This window comes from Orycteropus afer, unplaced genomic scaffold (genome assembly GCF_000298275.1).
Source record: "Orycteropus afer afer isolate SDZICR_OR568_19922 unplaced genomic scaffold, OryAfe1.0 scaffold00050, whole genome shotgun sequence".
In the NCBI taxonomy this organism is placed as follows: domain Eukaryota; kingdom Metazoa; phylum Chordata; class Mammalia; order Tubulidentata; family Orycteropodidae; genus Orycteropus; species Orycteropus afer.
The window spans coordinates 11,711,558-11,727,273 of NW_006921637.1; the positions used below are offsets into that span (position 1 = coordinate 11,711,558).

The window sequence follows — 15,716 nt, forward strand, 5'->3', positions numbered from 1 at the left end:
CTGAACAGACCCTTAGGCAGGTCTGCCTTGTTGCTGTCAGAGCCTTCCGTATAGTATGCTGGCTGTGGGTTTAGCCAACACTCAAGATACCTGCTTTCTAATACACAGCAGCCTTGGTCAGGAGTCATCAGTGCCTAATGTCAGGGGATGCAGACAGATCCAAACTGATTACCAAGGTGGTCTGACCTGTTGGTGTCAGAGGTCTAAGATAAGGAGTACACAATGGGTAGGTACAGTGCTGACTATGGAGCAGACTCCGCTGCAGGGGCCATCTATCCCAGTTAGCAGCAATCTGGCAACCAACAATTACCAGGCATGGGAAGAGGTCTCATACGGTAGTCAGATGCTCATGGAGGTCTGCCTTGTTGCTATGTCCTCCCAGTAGATTGTTGACTATGAGTGCAGCCTCCACTCAAGATTCCTGCTTCCTAACACAGCAGCTTCAGTCAGCAGTCCTCAATGTTTTCTGACAAGGGGAGCAGACAGACCAGAACTGACTCCCTAGGAGATCTGTCCTCTTGGTTTCAGAAGCCTGAGCTGTGTGGTGAACAGAGAGGCAAGTAGTGTGCTGACTATGGAGCAGACTCTGCTGCATGGACCTTTTGTAGCAATTCACAATAGACTTGCAACTGATAGTGTCTGGGTGTGTGGGGGGGGGTGCCGGCACACTCTAAACAGACCCCCAAGGAGGCCTGCCTTACTGATTTTAGGGCAGAAGCTTGGGTCCTGTATAGGGAGAGGCTATGATGGTTAGGGAATCAGCCTCTTTTTCTAGGGCCAGTATCCCAGTTCACAGCAAGAAATAGCCATGTGGCTGGGATGGTAGGAGAAGTGATTTTCCTACTACATGCAATTAATTGATTCTTGTCTGTTTGCAGTTGCCCACTGCTTTCCTCAGTTCTCTAATTCAGAATCCCTCTAATACAAGCACCATTTACTTGTTGTATTTCTTGTTGTATATGTGATAGAGGGTGTCCCAGAATAAAGAAAACTAAGTTTAATTATATCTTAGATCCCCTAGAAGCAGCTTATTAGAAAAAAATGTGGACTTTGGAGTCTTAAAGGCCTGGTTTTATTGGCTATTTCCCAGCTCTGTAAGTACATGCTAGAGAATCACCAAGTTTGTTTCATCTATGAAACAGAGATAATAACCTATTCTACAAGTATGTTGTGAAGTTTAAATGAGAATTGGCATATAGTTTAGCATTTAACAAAGTTTCTTCTTCATGTTAGATCCTCCCATTTCAGTTCCCACCGTTGGCTTTGAACACCTGAGCAGTGAGTTTATGTCCACTTGTCTACCCATGTCTTTCTGTGGGCCTGCAGTGGACACCTGATCCATCATGTTTGTTTTAGAGAATGTTTCTGCTAGGAGTTTCTCATGTGAAGCAGGACTGCTTTTTATTTATTTTTTATTGTGATTCAGATGAAAGTTTACAGAGCAAGTTGGGTTTCAATTCAACAATCCATATACTTTCTGTTTTGTGATATTTACTGCAATTCCCATAATGCAACTGCATTCTTCCTACTTCCTACCTGTGTCCACCCCTTCCCTTCATCCTCCCTTTCCATCCTTCCCACCTTCCTAGCTCTATCCATAGGCAAATGCTGTCCTCTTGATCTCACCGGATTGCTTTTTATTTTATTATTGGTTCTCTTACTTCAAGTCCATCAATCCTAAAAAAAAAAAAAAAAAAGGTGGCAATATTAATTACTCAATTTAGGGGGCCCTTTTAGGAGGCAGTGATAGAAGCTATTATTGGCTTTTCAGTTTTGTTGCAAATATTTAAACAAAAAGTTGACACCTGATATTTTTGTTTTAAGGTTTAAAGATTAAATCAAAACTATGCCTGAAATTTTCTTAAAACCAAGCAATAGCTAAGGTTAACTAATAAAAATGTCTTACTTGAGCATTATGCTCTTTTAAGTACTATTTATATGGGATCATGGAGCTCTGGTGGTATAGTGGTTAAGGCTTTTGGCTGCTAACCAAAAAATCAGTAGTTCAAACCCAGTATCTGCTCCATGGAAGAAAGATGGCGCAATCTGCTTCCATAAAGATTTACAGCCTTGAAAACCCAATGAGGGTTGCTGTGAGTCAGAATCAACTTGATGGCAGTGAGTTATATGGGATCACATTGACAACAGCAACTTGAAAGGTTAGATAGGAACCTTAGAGAGCAGTGAATTTATGTTAATGGGAGAGGAACAACTCAGAAAAGGAAGATGAGAATGGTTGCACAACTTGAAGAATGTAATCAGTATCACTAAATGGTGCATGTAAAAACTGTTGAATGGGTGTGTGCTTTGCTGTTTATATTCTCAATGACAACAGCAAAATAAATAACATTTTTAAAAAGAGTTGGCATCTGAAACTGCCTTCATGCTGATCTCCCCTGAGGGCCGTTCTGCCAGCCGTATAACCCCCTAAACATATTTTGTGGTCTGTGGAGTCAGAGTGAACGTGTGTATAAATGACCCTGACCAGCTGGTGAATATAATCCTAAATACTTTACAGAAAAACCCTAATAGACCCAAACTCTGCTTTGAAGGAGCTCTAACATGAACATAACGTGTTTTTTTGTTTGTTTGTTTGTTTTGTTTTCTCAAAATTTTTATTGTGATTTAGGTGAAAGTTTAGAGAGCAAATTCATCTTCCATACAGCAGTTCACATACACTTTGTCTCATGACATTGACTGCAGTCTCCCACAGTGCAACAGCTCTCCTTCCACTTCCTCCCCATAGCCACCTCTTCCCTGTGTCTTTCCCTCCCGTGAACTCCTGCCCCTTGAGCTGTCTCCCTGTGCATACACAGTCCTTCTGTTCTCCCCTGATTGATCTCTCCAAGGAGTGCATCTACCTAATACAAATGTTCAGCTCATATGCCTGTCTTTTGTTTGGCTGGAAACCATAGGAGTGGGTTCAATTCCAGACGTGAAGGGCAGCTGGGGCCATGGTCTCAGAGGTATCATCAGGCTCTATCAGACCAGCAAACCTGGTCCTTTTTTTTTTTTAAGATTTTTGAATTTTGTTCCACATTGTTCTCCCACTCTATCCAGGATCTTGACATAGACCCCCCCTCCCCCAAGTGGTTGACAGTGGTAGCCAGCCACTATCTAGTTCTTCTGGTCTCATAGTCATATAGGCTGAAGATCACATGGTCTATCAGTCCCTTGGACTAATTGTTTCCATGCATCTTTGGTTTTCTTCATTCTTCTTTGCTCTGGTTGATGAGAGACCCATCGTTGCATCTAGATGGCTGCTTGCAAGATTTTAAGCCACTCCTCAGGAGGAAGATGGGGCAATCTACTTCCGTAGTGATACTGCCTTGGAAACCCAAGGAGGGGTCGCTATGAGTCGGGTCCAACTCGACGGCACATAATAACAACAACAACAACTAGCAAAGTAGAATGTGGAACAATGTTTTTTTGTAGTATATTCTGCCAAATGAGCTGGATGTCCCCTGTAACTATGGTCCGGAGCCCACAGGTCCAACTACTCACTCCCTCTGGGTAGCTGCTGTGGCCAAGAAGTGACTACAATCTTGCCCCTTGTCAGCTCTACTATATACCTGGAAATTCTTACAGAACATACAAATACACTTATAGAAGAATTTTCTGCCAACCCTATACATGATCATGGGCACACTCCCCCCTGCATAGACATACCTACTCGTTCAGCCTGTCCACTCATCTATCCACATGTATATCAATATTTGCCATCACTGACAAAGCAGTAGTGTATGTGCAAAAAGGTTCATCTTTGTTGTCTGTACCTCCCATGCACCTCTCTATGTCTTCCTCTTCCACAATGCCACCGTGTTGATCACTCACATTTGGTACATTGCCCTTCCCTTCACCCAAATCAATACTTGTCTCTATCTAGCAGTATTCCCTCCCCTCCCCTCCTACCCCTGGAAACCAACAAAGAAAGTTTCCTTCCATATATAAACCTTTCCTTGACTTTCTACAATAACAGACTAATATATTTGTCCTTCTGTGATTGACTTACTTCACTCAGCATAATATAACTTGGTTTTTGAGGATATTGGGTACAACTACTCTGCTAAGAATCAAAGTTGCTGCTTGTAGAGATAAATGAACATGAGAAACAAACAAGAGCTCACAGAAGTGAGCAGAGCACCTTGTTGATTAGGAGAGCCCAGTACTTTTTGTGCTGTATTTCCAAAGAGGTCATGAGGAGCATCACTGGGGCTGTCAGAGTTTGCACTGAGCATTAGGATAGTACAGGAAACTTCAGTTACCAACTGCTGGGATGGAGCACACAGCCTTGTGCATCAGGTGACTCCTGTGATTCTTCTTAAATACATAGAGGTTGGAGCAAGCACTACAGAAATGCAGATGAGGTTTATAGTGAATTATAGGCTAGTAACATTAATTTTCTTTTTCCCTGAAAGCAGTTTAATACTAAAACAAAGGATGGGTTCACTGTGAACACAAAAGTCCCCAGCCTGAAAGATCCAGGGAAGGAATATGATGGATTCACAATCACTATTACAGGAGACAAGTATGTATGCATCATCGACGTGGGGATGAAGTAAGGGCTTGTGGCTGGAAGTGTGCACATGCATGGTCTCGCCTAGGAGACTGCAATAGTGGGTGTTTGCTCTTATCCTGAAATGAAAATGATCAACGTCCAGTGTATAGCTGCAACCAGTTATCTTTTGGACATTACATATACAGTATTATACTGGCGGATAAAATTTCAGATTATGCTAATCTAACAGCTTTCTAGATATTAAGTACAATGTCTAATATAATTTGAGGAAAGCATTCTTCTAGATGTTTGAAGTTTCAGAAGACTTTGACTAATAAAAAGACAAGATGTTGGCAAATTGAAGCCATTGGAAAGTTTTGTTTTGTTGTATAAGTTTTAATGTATTATAAGAATAATACAGTTTTATTGTAGAAATTTGGTATAGATAAGCAAAACTAAAAAAAGTAAAAATTATTGCCTTTAAAAAATGAGATTACATTATAAGTATTCTTTTTTAACCCTTCCCATTACTTTATCATAAACATTTTCCCATGTTGTATTCTTATAAGTATTTTAAGCATTGCAGAGTATTCTACTGTGTGGATATTGAAAAGGTTTTCCTACTAATTTTTTGTTATTGACCATTTAAGGGGTTCCCCACTCCCTTTTTTTTTTTTTCAAACTGTGTAAATAGCACTGCAGTGAACATCTTTATTAACTATACTTTTATATACATCTGATATCCAAACAAAGTGCCCTGGTGGCACTGTGATTCAGTGCTCAGCTTACTAACCAAGGCATTGACAGTTTGAACCCACCAGCCACTCTGCAGGAGAAAGATGTGGTAGTCTGCTTCGGTAAAGATTCACAGCCTTGGGAATCCTATGGGGCAGTTCTCCTTTGTCCTATAGGGTCACTATGAGTTGGAAATGACTCAGTGGCAATGAATTTGGGTTGGGATATCGAAACTTCATCTAGGAGCCTCCTTGAATTTTAGGTGGAATTACCTTGAGTCTCTCTCTCTCTCACACACACAGACATACACACATACAAACACACATATGCCACCTACACATTCTTCCATTGCATGGCCTGTGGAAAGTCGGAGCCTTCTTGATCATTCCTGCCAGTTCTCCAATTGGAGTGTGACTTACATTCTCCTGTCTCTTGAACTCTGGCTTTTTCATGTGCTTTTCTCTCTCAAACAACAAGGAGCGTCTTCTTCTGGCTCTATGTCAAAATTTATTCACAGACCGTCATATGTACATACAGGTTTAACAACTTTCAAATTTTGCTTTTCCATATTTTTGAGGTCTTGCTCTCTAGCCCAAGCCACTTAATCAAACTAGTTTTCCAACTGAAGTACTCTCCCTGAAAAGGAATTGGAGGGTTCGCTGTTAAAATAAAAAAATTTCCTGTCTTTTTATAAATCCAGGATGTATATCCTCAGATTAAGTTCTTAGTCAGAAATAGAAGTACTGAATAAAAGAGTATATAAAATTCCTTCCCCTAAATGTAGCATCTTTCTTCAGCTGTCCTCACCCTCATTGCCCAGTGTTTCTTTCATTGCCACTGCCCTTGTTGTGGGCCTCATAGCCTCTCACAGAGACTCATAGTTGGTTTCCTCTCCCCTTCTACTGTCCGTTTGTGTATCACTGCCACATTAATGATCCTAAAGCTCTACTCTGTTGGGTACTCCCCTTGCACCAAAGATCCCTTCCCTTTCTCTATACTAAAACCAACCTCTCTGCTGGCACTCAAGGCCTTCTGTAGTGTGACCTCAGACAATATTTCCAGCTTTATATCTTGCATCATTTTCCTGTAGGAGCCTCACCTGCTAATCAGACTGGACTGCTTGTTTACTTCCCAAGTTCACCTAGCACTTCTCCATCTCTGGGCTTCTGGTCATTTCATCCCTGTTCTTCAGGACACATCTTCAGGCCACTTCTTCTACAAAGCATTTCCTGTTTTTCAGTCTATGTCTTTCAAATTGGATATATTCACTCCCTTCTTTGAACTCCTGATGAACTCTGTTATGGTGCTAAACATGGTCTCATAATAATACGTGACCTTGTTACTCCCCATTAAAAAAAACCTCACTGCCATCAAGTCGATTCCAACTCATAACAACCCCTTTTGGGTTTCCAAGGTGGTAGATCTTTGCAGAAGTAGATTGCCTACTCTTTCTTCCATGGAGTGGCTGGTGGGTTTGAACCACCAACCTTCTGGTTAGCAGTCAAATGCCTTAGGCACTATGCCACCAGAGCTCCTTGTTACTCCCTATGGAAGGACTTTATATCCTCTATAGAGCTAAAAAGAATGAAGCAGAAGCTTAGTTTTAAAAGTGGACTCCCTGAACTTTCTTCATAACATAGTTCTTGCTCTTGATTTTCAATCATAATGGGATAGCTGTCTGATAAAATATTTACTGGCCATTTAAATGCATTCTTTACTATGTAAATTTGTTTTCCCCTGTATTAGTATAACCTTATATAATAAATATATATAGTTAGACTAAGCAAGATGACAGTTCCATTTCATGGAATAATTGCATACTTAAGAAACATACCATACTGTCTATAACTAAAAAGATGGGATACTTTCTTAGCTCTGTCTAGCGCCACATCAACATGCTATTTGCTTCCTTTTTTTACTGTCTGTTTGACTCTTTAAACTGTATAATAGGTGCTTTTTACACTCATTCTTGTATTTTTAGAGTAGGCAATATACTATTTTCTGTGGAAACGCAAACCACAGAAGAAAGAACACAATTATATCATGCTGAAATAGATGCGCTTTATAAAGATCTGACAGCAAAAGGGAAGGTATTAATTCTCTCATCAGAATTTGGGGTAAGTTTTGGTTTCTTTCCATTTTGTCCATTCTTCCTGTGATTATATTGTAAAATTTTTAAAAAACCTTTGCCCTTTCATTATAATTGAACATACTATACTTGGTATCAGTTTTAATTGACCTAGTATTTCTTTTTTAATATTCTCATAGAAAAAAACTTAGTAACTACAGTAATTGGGGTGAAATAATAAATTTACATAGTTGGAAGCTTTTGTGCTATGCCATATATTATCATAAGTATAGTCTTAATAATAAGATTTAAATGAAAAAGTTGGTCCATAATGAAAATGGTCTATGCTTCCCCTTTATCTTCTGTTTTCTTCTCATCACTGTGGCTATTGTTTATAATCATATGTTTAGAATGAGATTTTGGATTTAAACTTGATGATGCATTTTATTTGGCAGTGAAAGCAGACTAAGGTTATGTATCCTTTGCACCTAGTAGCCCCTTCCTAGTCTGTATCCTCTACCTTTGGTTATCTGCCCTGACTAGAGTGGGAGTTCCTTGAAGCAGACCCTCTGACGTGTTCACTTTGTGTGTCTCTTAGACTACCACCATGCCTGTAGTGTGGTAGACATGCCGCCCTCTATGTTCCTGAATAGGTTCCTGGGGCCCTTACAATGTCACTGCACTTATCTGACTGGAATCTCATACAACTAAGCATCAGAGCTTGTATACATAATTAATCATATTTATCACCTAAATCTCAGTATGGACTGGGGGCTTTCCAGAATCTTGTGAGGTAGGAATGTATGTAGTTTTTTTTTTTTTTTTTTAATTGTTAATTTGGGTGAAAGTTTACAGAGCAAATTTACTTTCCATACAGCAGTTCACATACACTTTGTCTCATGACATTGACTACAATTTCCCACAATGCAAATAGCTCCCCTTCCCCTTCCTCTTCCCTGTGTCCTTCCCTCCATGCACTCCTGCCCCCTGAGCTGTCTCCCCATGCATAGTGATGTATGTAGTTTGAGGAAGCATATTCAGCACTAATAAGTACTTTGCTTTATTTTAAGCACAATATATATTTTGACATTTTAAATAACATTAAAGGAGACAAATTTTTATATTTGTCAGAAAAAGTTGAAATTAAAAAAAAAAAAAAACACTGGGAAAATAGCTCTAAATTGACCTGTGAGTATATCCTTTCATTGGAAAAAAATGATACGTAAGAGTAAAGATTATATAAGAATGTAAAATGTCAGGTCTTAGAGAGGAGGAAAAAAACAATCTTTTTCCTGATGTAAATGATTGTTATATGTCTAGTCTCCTATAAAAATTTAGTTTATAGTCTAGTCTTTAGGTTAATAGGCATGTTTCTTTTTCCTAGGAGACTGATGCTGTTTGCAACTTAATCTTATCCTTAGTTTATTACTTTTACAATTTAATGCCCCTCTCTCGAGGATCCAGGTGAGTGATATGCTATAATTAACATGTTTTTAAATTTAACCCTTTCAAGACTGAATTATTTTCCACTTTGAGGTTTTTTTTTTTTTTGAAACCTTATGTTTCTAGTAATGGGAAACATTTTGAATGCAATGGCAGGGGACCTAATTTTTTTGAGGTAATAGGGGTTTTGATACAATCAGTGAGATGTATATTTCCCGAGGGATTTCTGGTCCTGGAGTTGGGGATGAGGCCTGTTTCTTGAGATTCACATAGTTATACAGGCCCCCACCAAATGACGAATGCACTGAATGTGGGTTTTTCACTAAATCCCAGAGGCGGAAAATTTAGATAAGCACTATATGTCCCATGAGTCGTAAAAGATTTTTTGTTTTTGATTTTTTCTTTTAACTTTTTGTGATTTAGGTGAAATTTTACAAAGCAGATTCATTTTATATTCAGTAGTTCATATCCATTTTGTTTTGTGACACTGGTTACAATCCCCACAATGTAACAGCTCTCCTCTCACTTCTTCCCTGTGATCACCTTTTCCCTAAGTCCTTCCCACCTATGCATTCCTGCCTCCCTAGCTTTCTACAAAAATGCTGCTCTTCTGATCTCCTGTGGTTGATTTTTCTAAGGAGTACATCTCCCTGGTTTAGCTGCTCAGATCATAGGCCTGTCTTTTGTTTGGCTAAAAGTTAGCCACAGGAGTGAGTCCAATTCCAGGTTCTAAGGATGACTTGGGGCCATGGTCTTGGGGTTTCACCAGTCTCTATCTAACCAGTAATCCTGGTTGTTTCTATATTTTTTAAATTTTGTTCCATGCTTTTCTTCCACTCTATCCAGGATCTCCAATATTGATCCCTTTCCAAGAGGTTGGCATTGGTAGCCGGGCACTATCTAGTTCTTCTGGTCTCAGGGTCAGATAGGCTGAGCTTCTCATGGTCTATTAGTCTTTTGGACTAATTGTTTCCATGCACCTTTGATTTTCTTCACTCACCTTTGCTCCAGACAAGGAGAGATCATTCGTTGCATCTTACATGGCCACTCACAAGTTTTTAAGACCCCCGTCGCTACTCACCAAAGTAGGATGTAAAACAATATTTTTGAGTATTCTGTTGAGCCAATTGAACTTGGTGTCCCCCATGGCCATGGTCCTGAGCCCGCAGGGCCCAGCAACTCACTCCCTCATGATCCTTAATTGTGGCTAAGAAGTTATCCTAACACTGTCCCCTGTTAGCTCTGTTCTGCATGTGGACATTTTTATAGCACATACAAATGTGCATGTAGGAGTATCGTCTGCTCAACCTATATATAGCTGTGGGTATATTCAGGTTCACCTACCCATACCTGATCTTCTTTCCTGTCTACCAATTATCCACCCACAGATTAGTGTTTGTTATTACTGATAATACAGTATTGCATGTAATAGTATTTACCTTTGTTATCTGTACCTTTTGTGCACCTCCCTGTGTTTTCCTTTTCCTAAACATTTGTTCATTTTTGCCTTGACTGCCTGATATAGATGTAGGAATACCCCTTTTCTAAAAAAAATCCGCACAAAAATAATCTTAATCTACCATATCATTAAAAAAGAATGATGAAAGTTAGTTCTCATATGGTATGCTTAAGTTTAATTAAAGGACCCCTGATTGCATAGTGGTTAATTACTCAGCAACAAACCAAAAGGTCTGTAGTTCAAACTCATCAGTGACTCTGCAGGAGAAAAGACCTGGTGATCTGCTTCCGTAAAGATCATAGTTTTATTCACCTTATGGGACAGTTCTACTCTGTCCTGTAGGGTCGCTCTAAGTCAGAAGTGACTTGATGGCACACAACAAGTTTTAGTAAGCTAGGGCTTCATTTCTTCAAAAAAAAATTATTAAGTACTATGCATTGTACTCAGTGTATTTTGATTTTTATATTTGCCAGACCCTTATCTCCCACTCCTATGGCTATTAATTGTTATATACCATAGATTTATCAATCATTCCTTAATATTTCTAAATTTTAGAGAAATTCTTCCTACTTATTTGTATACATCAGGTTTTTTTGTTTGTTTTTAGGTGCCATTAAAACAAAGGATGTGTCAGTACAGTGTTCTTTTATTCTCTTTTACCAGTACTATATATGGTATGTAATGTAAATGACAGTTTACTTTTGCCAGCACACATTTGAACATAAGATGTTTTGGCTAAAATAATATACTTGAATGTCTTTGTCTTTAATTAATGCTTTAGAAAATAAAACTCCTAAATATGATCGTGAAATATGTTATACTAATAAACTACTGAAACAAAACAAGAATGTACATATTGTGTATACCAAAAACCAAATTCACTGCCATTGAGTCAATTCTGACTCATAGCTACCTGCTTTGGGTTTCCAAGGTGGTAAATCTTTACAGAAGTAGCTGCCCAGTCTTCCTTCCATGGAGTGGCTGGTGGGTTTGAATCACCAGCCTTCTGTTTAGCAGTCAAAAGCTTTAGGCACTGTGCCACCAGAGCTTAGTCAGCATAATTATGATTGTGTCCACTAAACGTGTGATGTGCATAAGGCCTATCTATGCATACTGATTTTTACCAGCCACCCTGCAGGCAGTGTGTGCATTATACTCCTCATTTCATCCTCTCTTGTCACAGCAGCTCTGCTGGCTCACAGGTGGTGTGTGAAGGAAATACAACTTCAGTCATCCTTTCCTTCCATCTGTACATCTGTTCATTCCCTAAACTCTGTTGGTTATGCCTCCAAAGCCTCTATTTCTCTTCCTTCTCCTCAGTTACTCCCTAAGTTCAGGCCCTTATCTCCTACTATGACCTATCTAACCAATCCCCCATTGCCGCCGGGCTTTTCTCCTTTCCCTCCCTGTGTACCACCAAACCATCTGTTATGTCTGAAATGCAAACCTGCTTAGAGTGCTTTGGCAACTACGTACTGACACAGATCCAAACTGAGGGGTATTGTGCCAGTCCTGCCCTGATTTACTTCACAGCTTAATCACCTCTTCTTTCCATCTACCTTTTTCTCTACCATAGGAATATCATGTGGTTCTTTGTGTTTGCACTCTCCACTCCTCCATGCTTTTTTGGATACCTTTGTGTCAATACACATGCTTTTTCTTCTGTTCAGCCTATGTCCCTGCTATCTTGTCTCTCCTTTACTCCACTCCATCCTTTAAATGTGCAGCTCCAATGCCTATAAGCCTCTATTAGGTCTTCCATGGTGAGCTGTCCCGGGGATTTACTTGTGCTCTCCCGTGCTCTCAGAGCACTCTACAGTGTTCACTGAGCTTCCTGCTGTTTGTCTCCTGGGTTGCATGCTGAGAACACAAGAGCCTCGTCTTTTCTTTGTGTCTTTACTGCCTTGCAGAAGTGCACAGTCAGATAATAAACATCCAAATCAAGAATGATCTGTTATATGTCAAGGAAGAAATTTATAGAACATGGTTTCAGAACAGTGTGTTAGCACATTCTGAGTATGTGTTCTTCTTTTCCTCTTTGGAGACTGAGGTTTTTAATGCTTGGAAAGTAAGATTATTTTCAAAGTATGTAGTACGTATGTATTTTAAAGCTAAGCCTCATGAAACTGTTAAAAATATAAATGAGACATTTTTGTAACTCATTATTTCACTAGAATAGAAAACCCAAATGGAAAGAAAACTATTAATAGAAAGAAACACAATATTTTTCCTCAGAAAAAGAATGTTTTGGTCACAGTTACCCTTAGTACATTAGTAAATATTTTTAAGGCAAATAAAAGCACTCTTATTTTTAACATACAAAGAATTCTTAAAAGAAAGAAAAGTTTATTTATGATGGAAAATACATGGTGAGCCTTTCACATCGTAGTTATTTATAGAATTCTATAGGATAGGATTGATTAATCATTTTTCTTTATTTTAACAGTGTAATAGCTTATTCGGTGATAGTGGGAGCATTGATGGCAAGTGGAAAAGAAGTAGCAGGAAAAATTCCCAAAGGAAAGGTATGCTAGAGTCGAAATGAGGGAGAGGTTGTGTGTTAACCATCAATCTGTGGATTTTTATTTTAGCATGAGTTGAACACATTTCAAACTGAGCCTTCCTCCTTCATATTTAATTATGTTTCTAAAATTCTCTTTTTCAGTTAGTTGACTTTGAAGCTATGACAGCGCCTGGTTCAGAGGCCTTTACCAAAGTAGCTAAAAGCTGGATGAACTTGAAAAGGTAACTGCTTGATGGGGTGGACAAAAGTGTATTGTAACTTACGAGGGGTAAAAGATCTTCCTATAATGTTTTGGAAAGGAGCCCTGGTGGCAGAATGGTTAAGCACTTGTCTGCTATCTAAAAACAATTCGAGCTTACCCAGTGGCTCTGTGGGAGGAAAGAAATGGCAGTGGGCTCCCATAAAGGTTACAGCCTAGAAAACCCCCTGGAGCACTTCTGCTCTGTCACGTGGGGTGCTATGAGTTAGAAACAACATACTCAACATCATTACTTTTTGGAGCTATATGAAAACTGGAAATCTTGTTCTCATCTTTAAAAGTTGTTATTATACAATGAGGAGCTCTGGTGGCATAGTGCCTAGGGCATTTGACTGCTAACCAGAAGGCTGGTAGTTCAAACCCACCAGCCACTCCTGGGAAGGAAGATTGAGCACTCTATTTCTATAGAGATACCGCCTTGGAAACCCAAGGAGGGGTTGCTATGAGTCAAATTGACTCAATGACAGTGAGTTGTTTTTTTTTTTTTTTAATATACAATGAGTTTAATTTACTCTTTCAAGGTTAAAATGTTTTGCCATCATATAAGATCCTTTAAAGAATGACTGTATTCATACAGAATGAGTGAAAAATAAGGAAATTAATTTGTGAAAGAAAAGTGACAGATGTCTTGTTTTTGTCTAATTAGATATTCATTTCTCTTGTCTGATTTGCCTTCCAGCCTAAACTGTTAGGCTCATTCTTCAGGAGTAAATTTGAAACTATAAGCTGAACTCGTTTCAGTGGTGGCACTTAGCCGTATGAGTGATTTTTTACTACTTTCTAGCATGGAGAAGGTGGTGCTTTATTGTAATTTAGTCAAGAAATACCTGTGATACAGTGAATGTTATTGTTGTTTTGTTATGTGCCATCAAGTCGGACCCGACTCATAGCGACCCTTCCTTGGGTTTCTGAGGCAGTATCACTATGGAACTTCCTTCTGAGGAGTGGCTGGTGGGTTTGAACCACCAGCCTTCTGGTTAGCAGTCAAGTGCCTTAGGCACTATGCTACCAGAGCTCCCGATACAGTGAATACTAGCTAGAAATTGCTCTTGTTACTGTGGGAGGGGCCCAGAAGATCCTGTGATAGCTCCTAGCTCTTTTCCAGAAGTTCAGGATGGGATGGTGTGAATTTGAGGTGGAATTAAATTTACGGATGTCTTAATAGTTAATATAAAATAATAACAAAAAAAACCGCCACCAAACTCATTGCCATCAAGTTAATTCCAACTCATAGCAACCCTATAGGACAGGGAAGAACTGCCCCATAGGGTTTCAAAGGCTATAATCTTTACAGAATCCAACTGCCACATCTTCCTCCTGTGGAGCAGCTGGTTGGTTAGAACCACCAACCTTTCCGTTAGAAGCTGAGTGCTTTAACCACTGTGACACCAGGGTGTCTCAATAAATAACAAGTAGGTCTTAATAGTTGACCTTACTTATTCTTGCTCCTTCTCTATGTTTTTTACATCTTAACCACCTGCAAGGAGCCCTGGTGGTACAGTGGTTAAGCTCTTGGCTGCTAGCCAAAAGGTCAGTGGTTTGAACCCACCAGCTGCTCTGCAGGCGAAACATGTGGCAGTCTGCTTCTATAAAGATTTACAGTCTTGGAAACCTTATAGGGCAGTTTTTCTTTCTTTTTTTTTTTTTTTTTTTTTACTTTTTATTGTCATTTGGATCAAATTTTACAGAGCAAATTTATTGTCCATACAGCAGTTTATACACATTTTGTCTCATGACTGACTGTAATTCCCCACAATGTAACAGCTCTCTTCCCACTTCCTTCTCGTAGTTATCTCTTCCCTGTGTCCTTCCCTCCCATGCACTCATGACCCCCGAGCTGTCTCCCTGTACAAACAATGCCCTTCTGTTCTCCCATGATTGATAACTCCAAGGAGTGTATCTACCCGATGTAAATGTTTATCCCATATGCCTGTCTGTTGTTTAGCTGGAAGCCACAGGAGTGAGTTCAATTCCAGACCTGAAGGGTGGCTAGGGGCCATGGTCACAGGGGTCTCACTGGGCTTTATCAGACCAGCAAACCTGGTCTTTTTTTTTTTTTTTGTTATGATTTTGAGTTTTGCTCCACATTCTTCTCCCACTTGGCCCAGGATCTCCTGCACCAAACCCCCTCTGACTGGTTTACAATGGTAGCCGGGTACCATCTAGTTCTTGTCTCATGGTCATATAGGCTGAGGATCACATGGTGTACCAGTCCTTTGGATTAATTGTTTCCATGCATCTTTGGTTTTCTTCATTCTTCTTCACTCTGGACAAGGAGAGATCCATTGTTGCGTCTAGATGGACACTTGCAAGCTTTTAAGATCCCAGTTACTACTCACCAAAGTATGATGTAGAACAATGTTTTTGTATAGTGTGTTATAACAACTGAGCTTGATGTCCCCCATGACCATGGTCCTATAGGGCAGTTCTTATAGGGTCACTATAAGTCTTAATCAACTTGATGGCAATGGGTTTGGTTTTTTAGTAACCACTTGCAGCTATGCCTTTCAAATTTATTTGACACAGCAACCACTCTGTTAATATCAGCTAAGGTTCTCCAGAGAAACAGAATTGGTAGGATATATATATATATGTTGTTGTTGTTGTTGTTATGTGCCGTCGAGTCGGCCCCGACTCATAGCGACCCGTCCTTGGGTTTCCGAGGCAGTATCACTACGGAAGTAGGATTGCCCAACCTTCCTTCCGAGGAGTGGCTGGTGGGTTTGAACC

The 15,716-nt window shown here is 39.6% G+C and overlaps 1 protein-coding gene across 1 annotated transcript in view; it reads left to right on the plus strand.

Annotated features, from left to right (window-relative positions):
- The window catches only part of TTC13 (tetratricopeptide repeat domain 13), a 139,231-nt gene that overhangs the window by 120,635 nt on the left and 2,880 nt on the right, over positions 1–15,716 (plus strand). Inside the window, exons 18-22 of the mRNA XM_007938492.2 lie at positions 4,419–4,528; positions 7,215–7,350; positions 8,686–8,765; positions 12,650–12,728; positions 12,869–12,948. Of these exons, the coding sequence (XP_007936683.1) occupies positions 4,419–4,528; positions 7,215–7,350; positions 8,686–8,765; positions 12,650–12,728; positions 12,869–12,948 (485 nt within the window). The remainder of the gene's footprint in view (positions 1–4,418; positions 4,529–7,214; positions 7,351–8,685; positions 8,766–12,649; positions 12,729–12,868; positions 12,949–15,716) is intronic.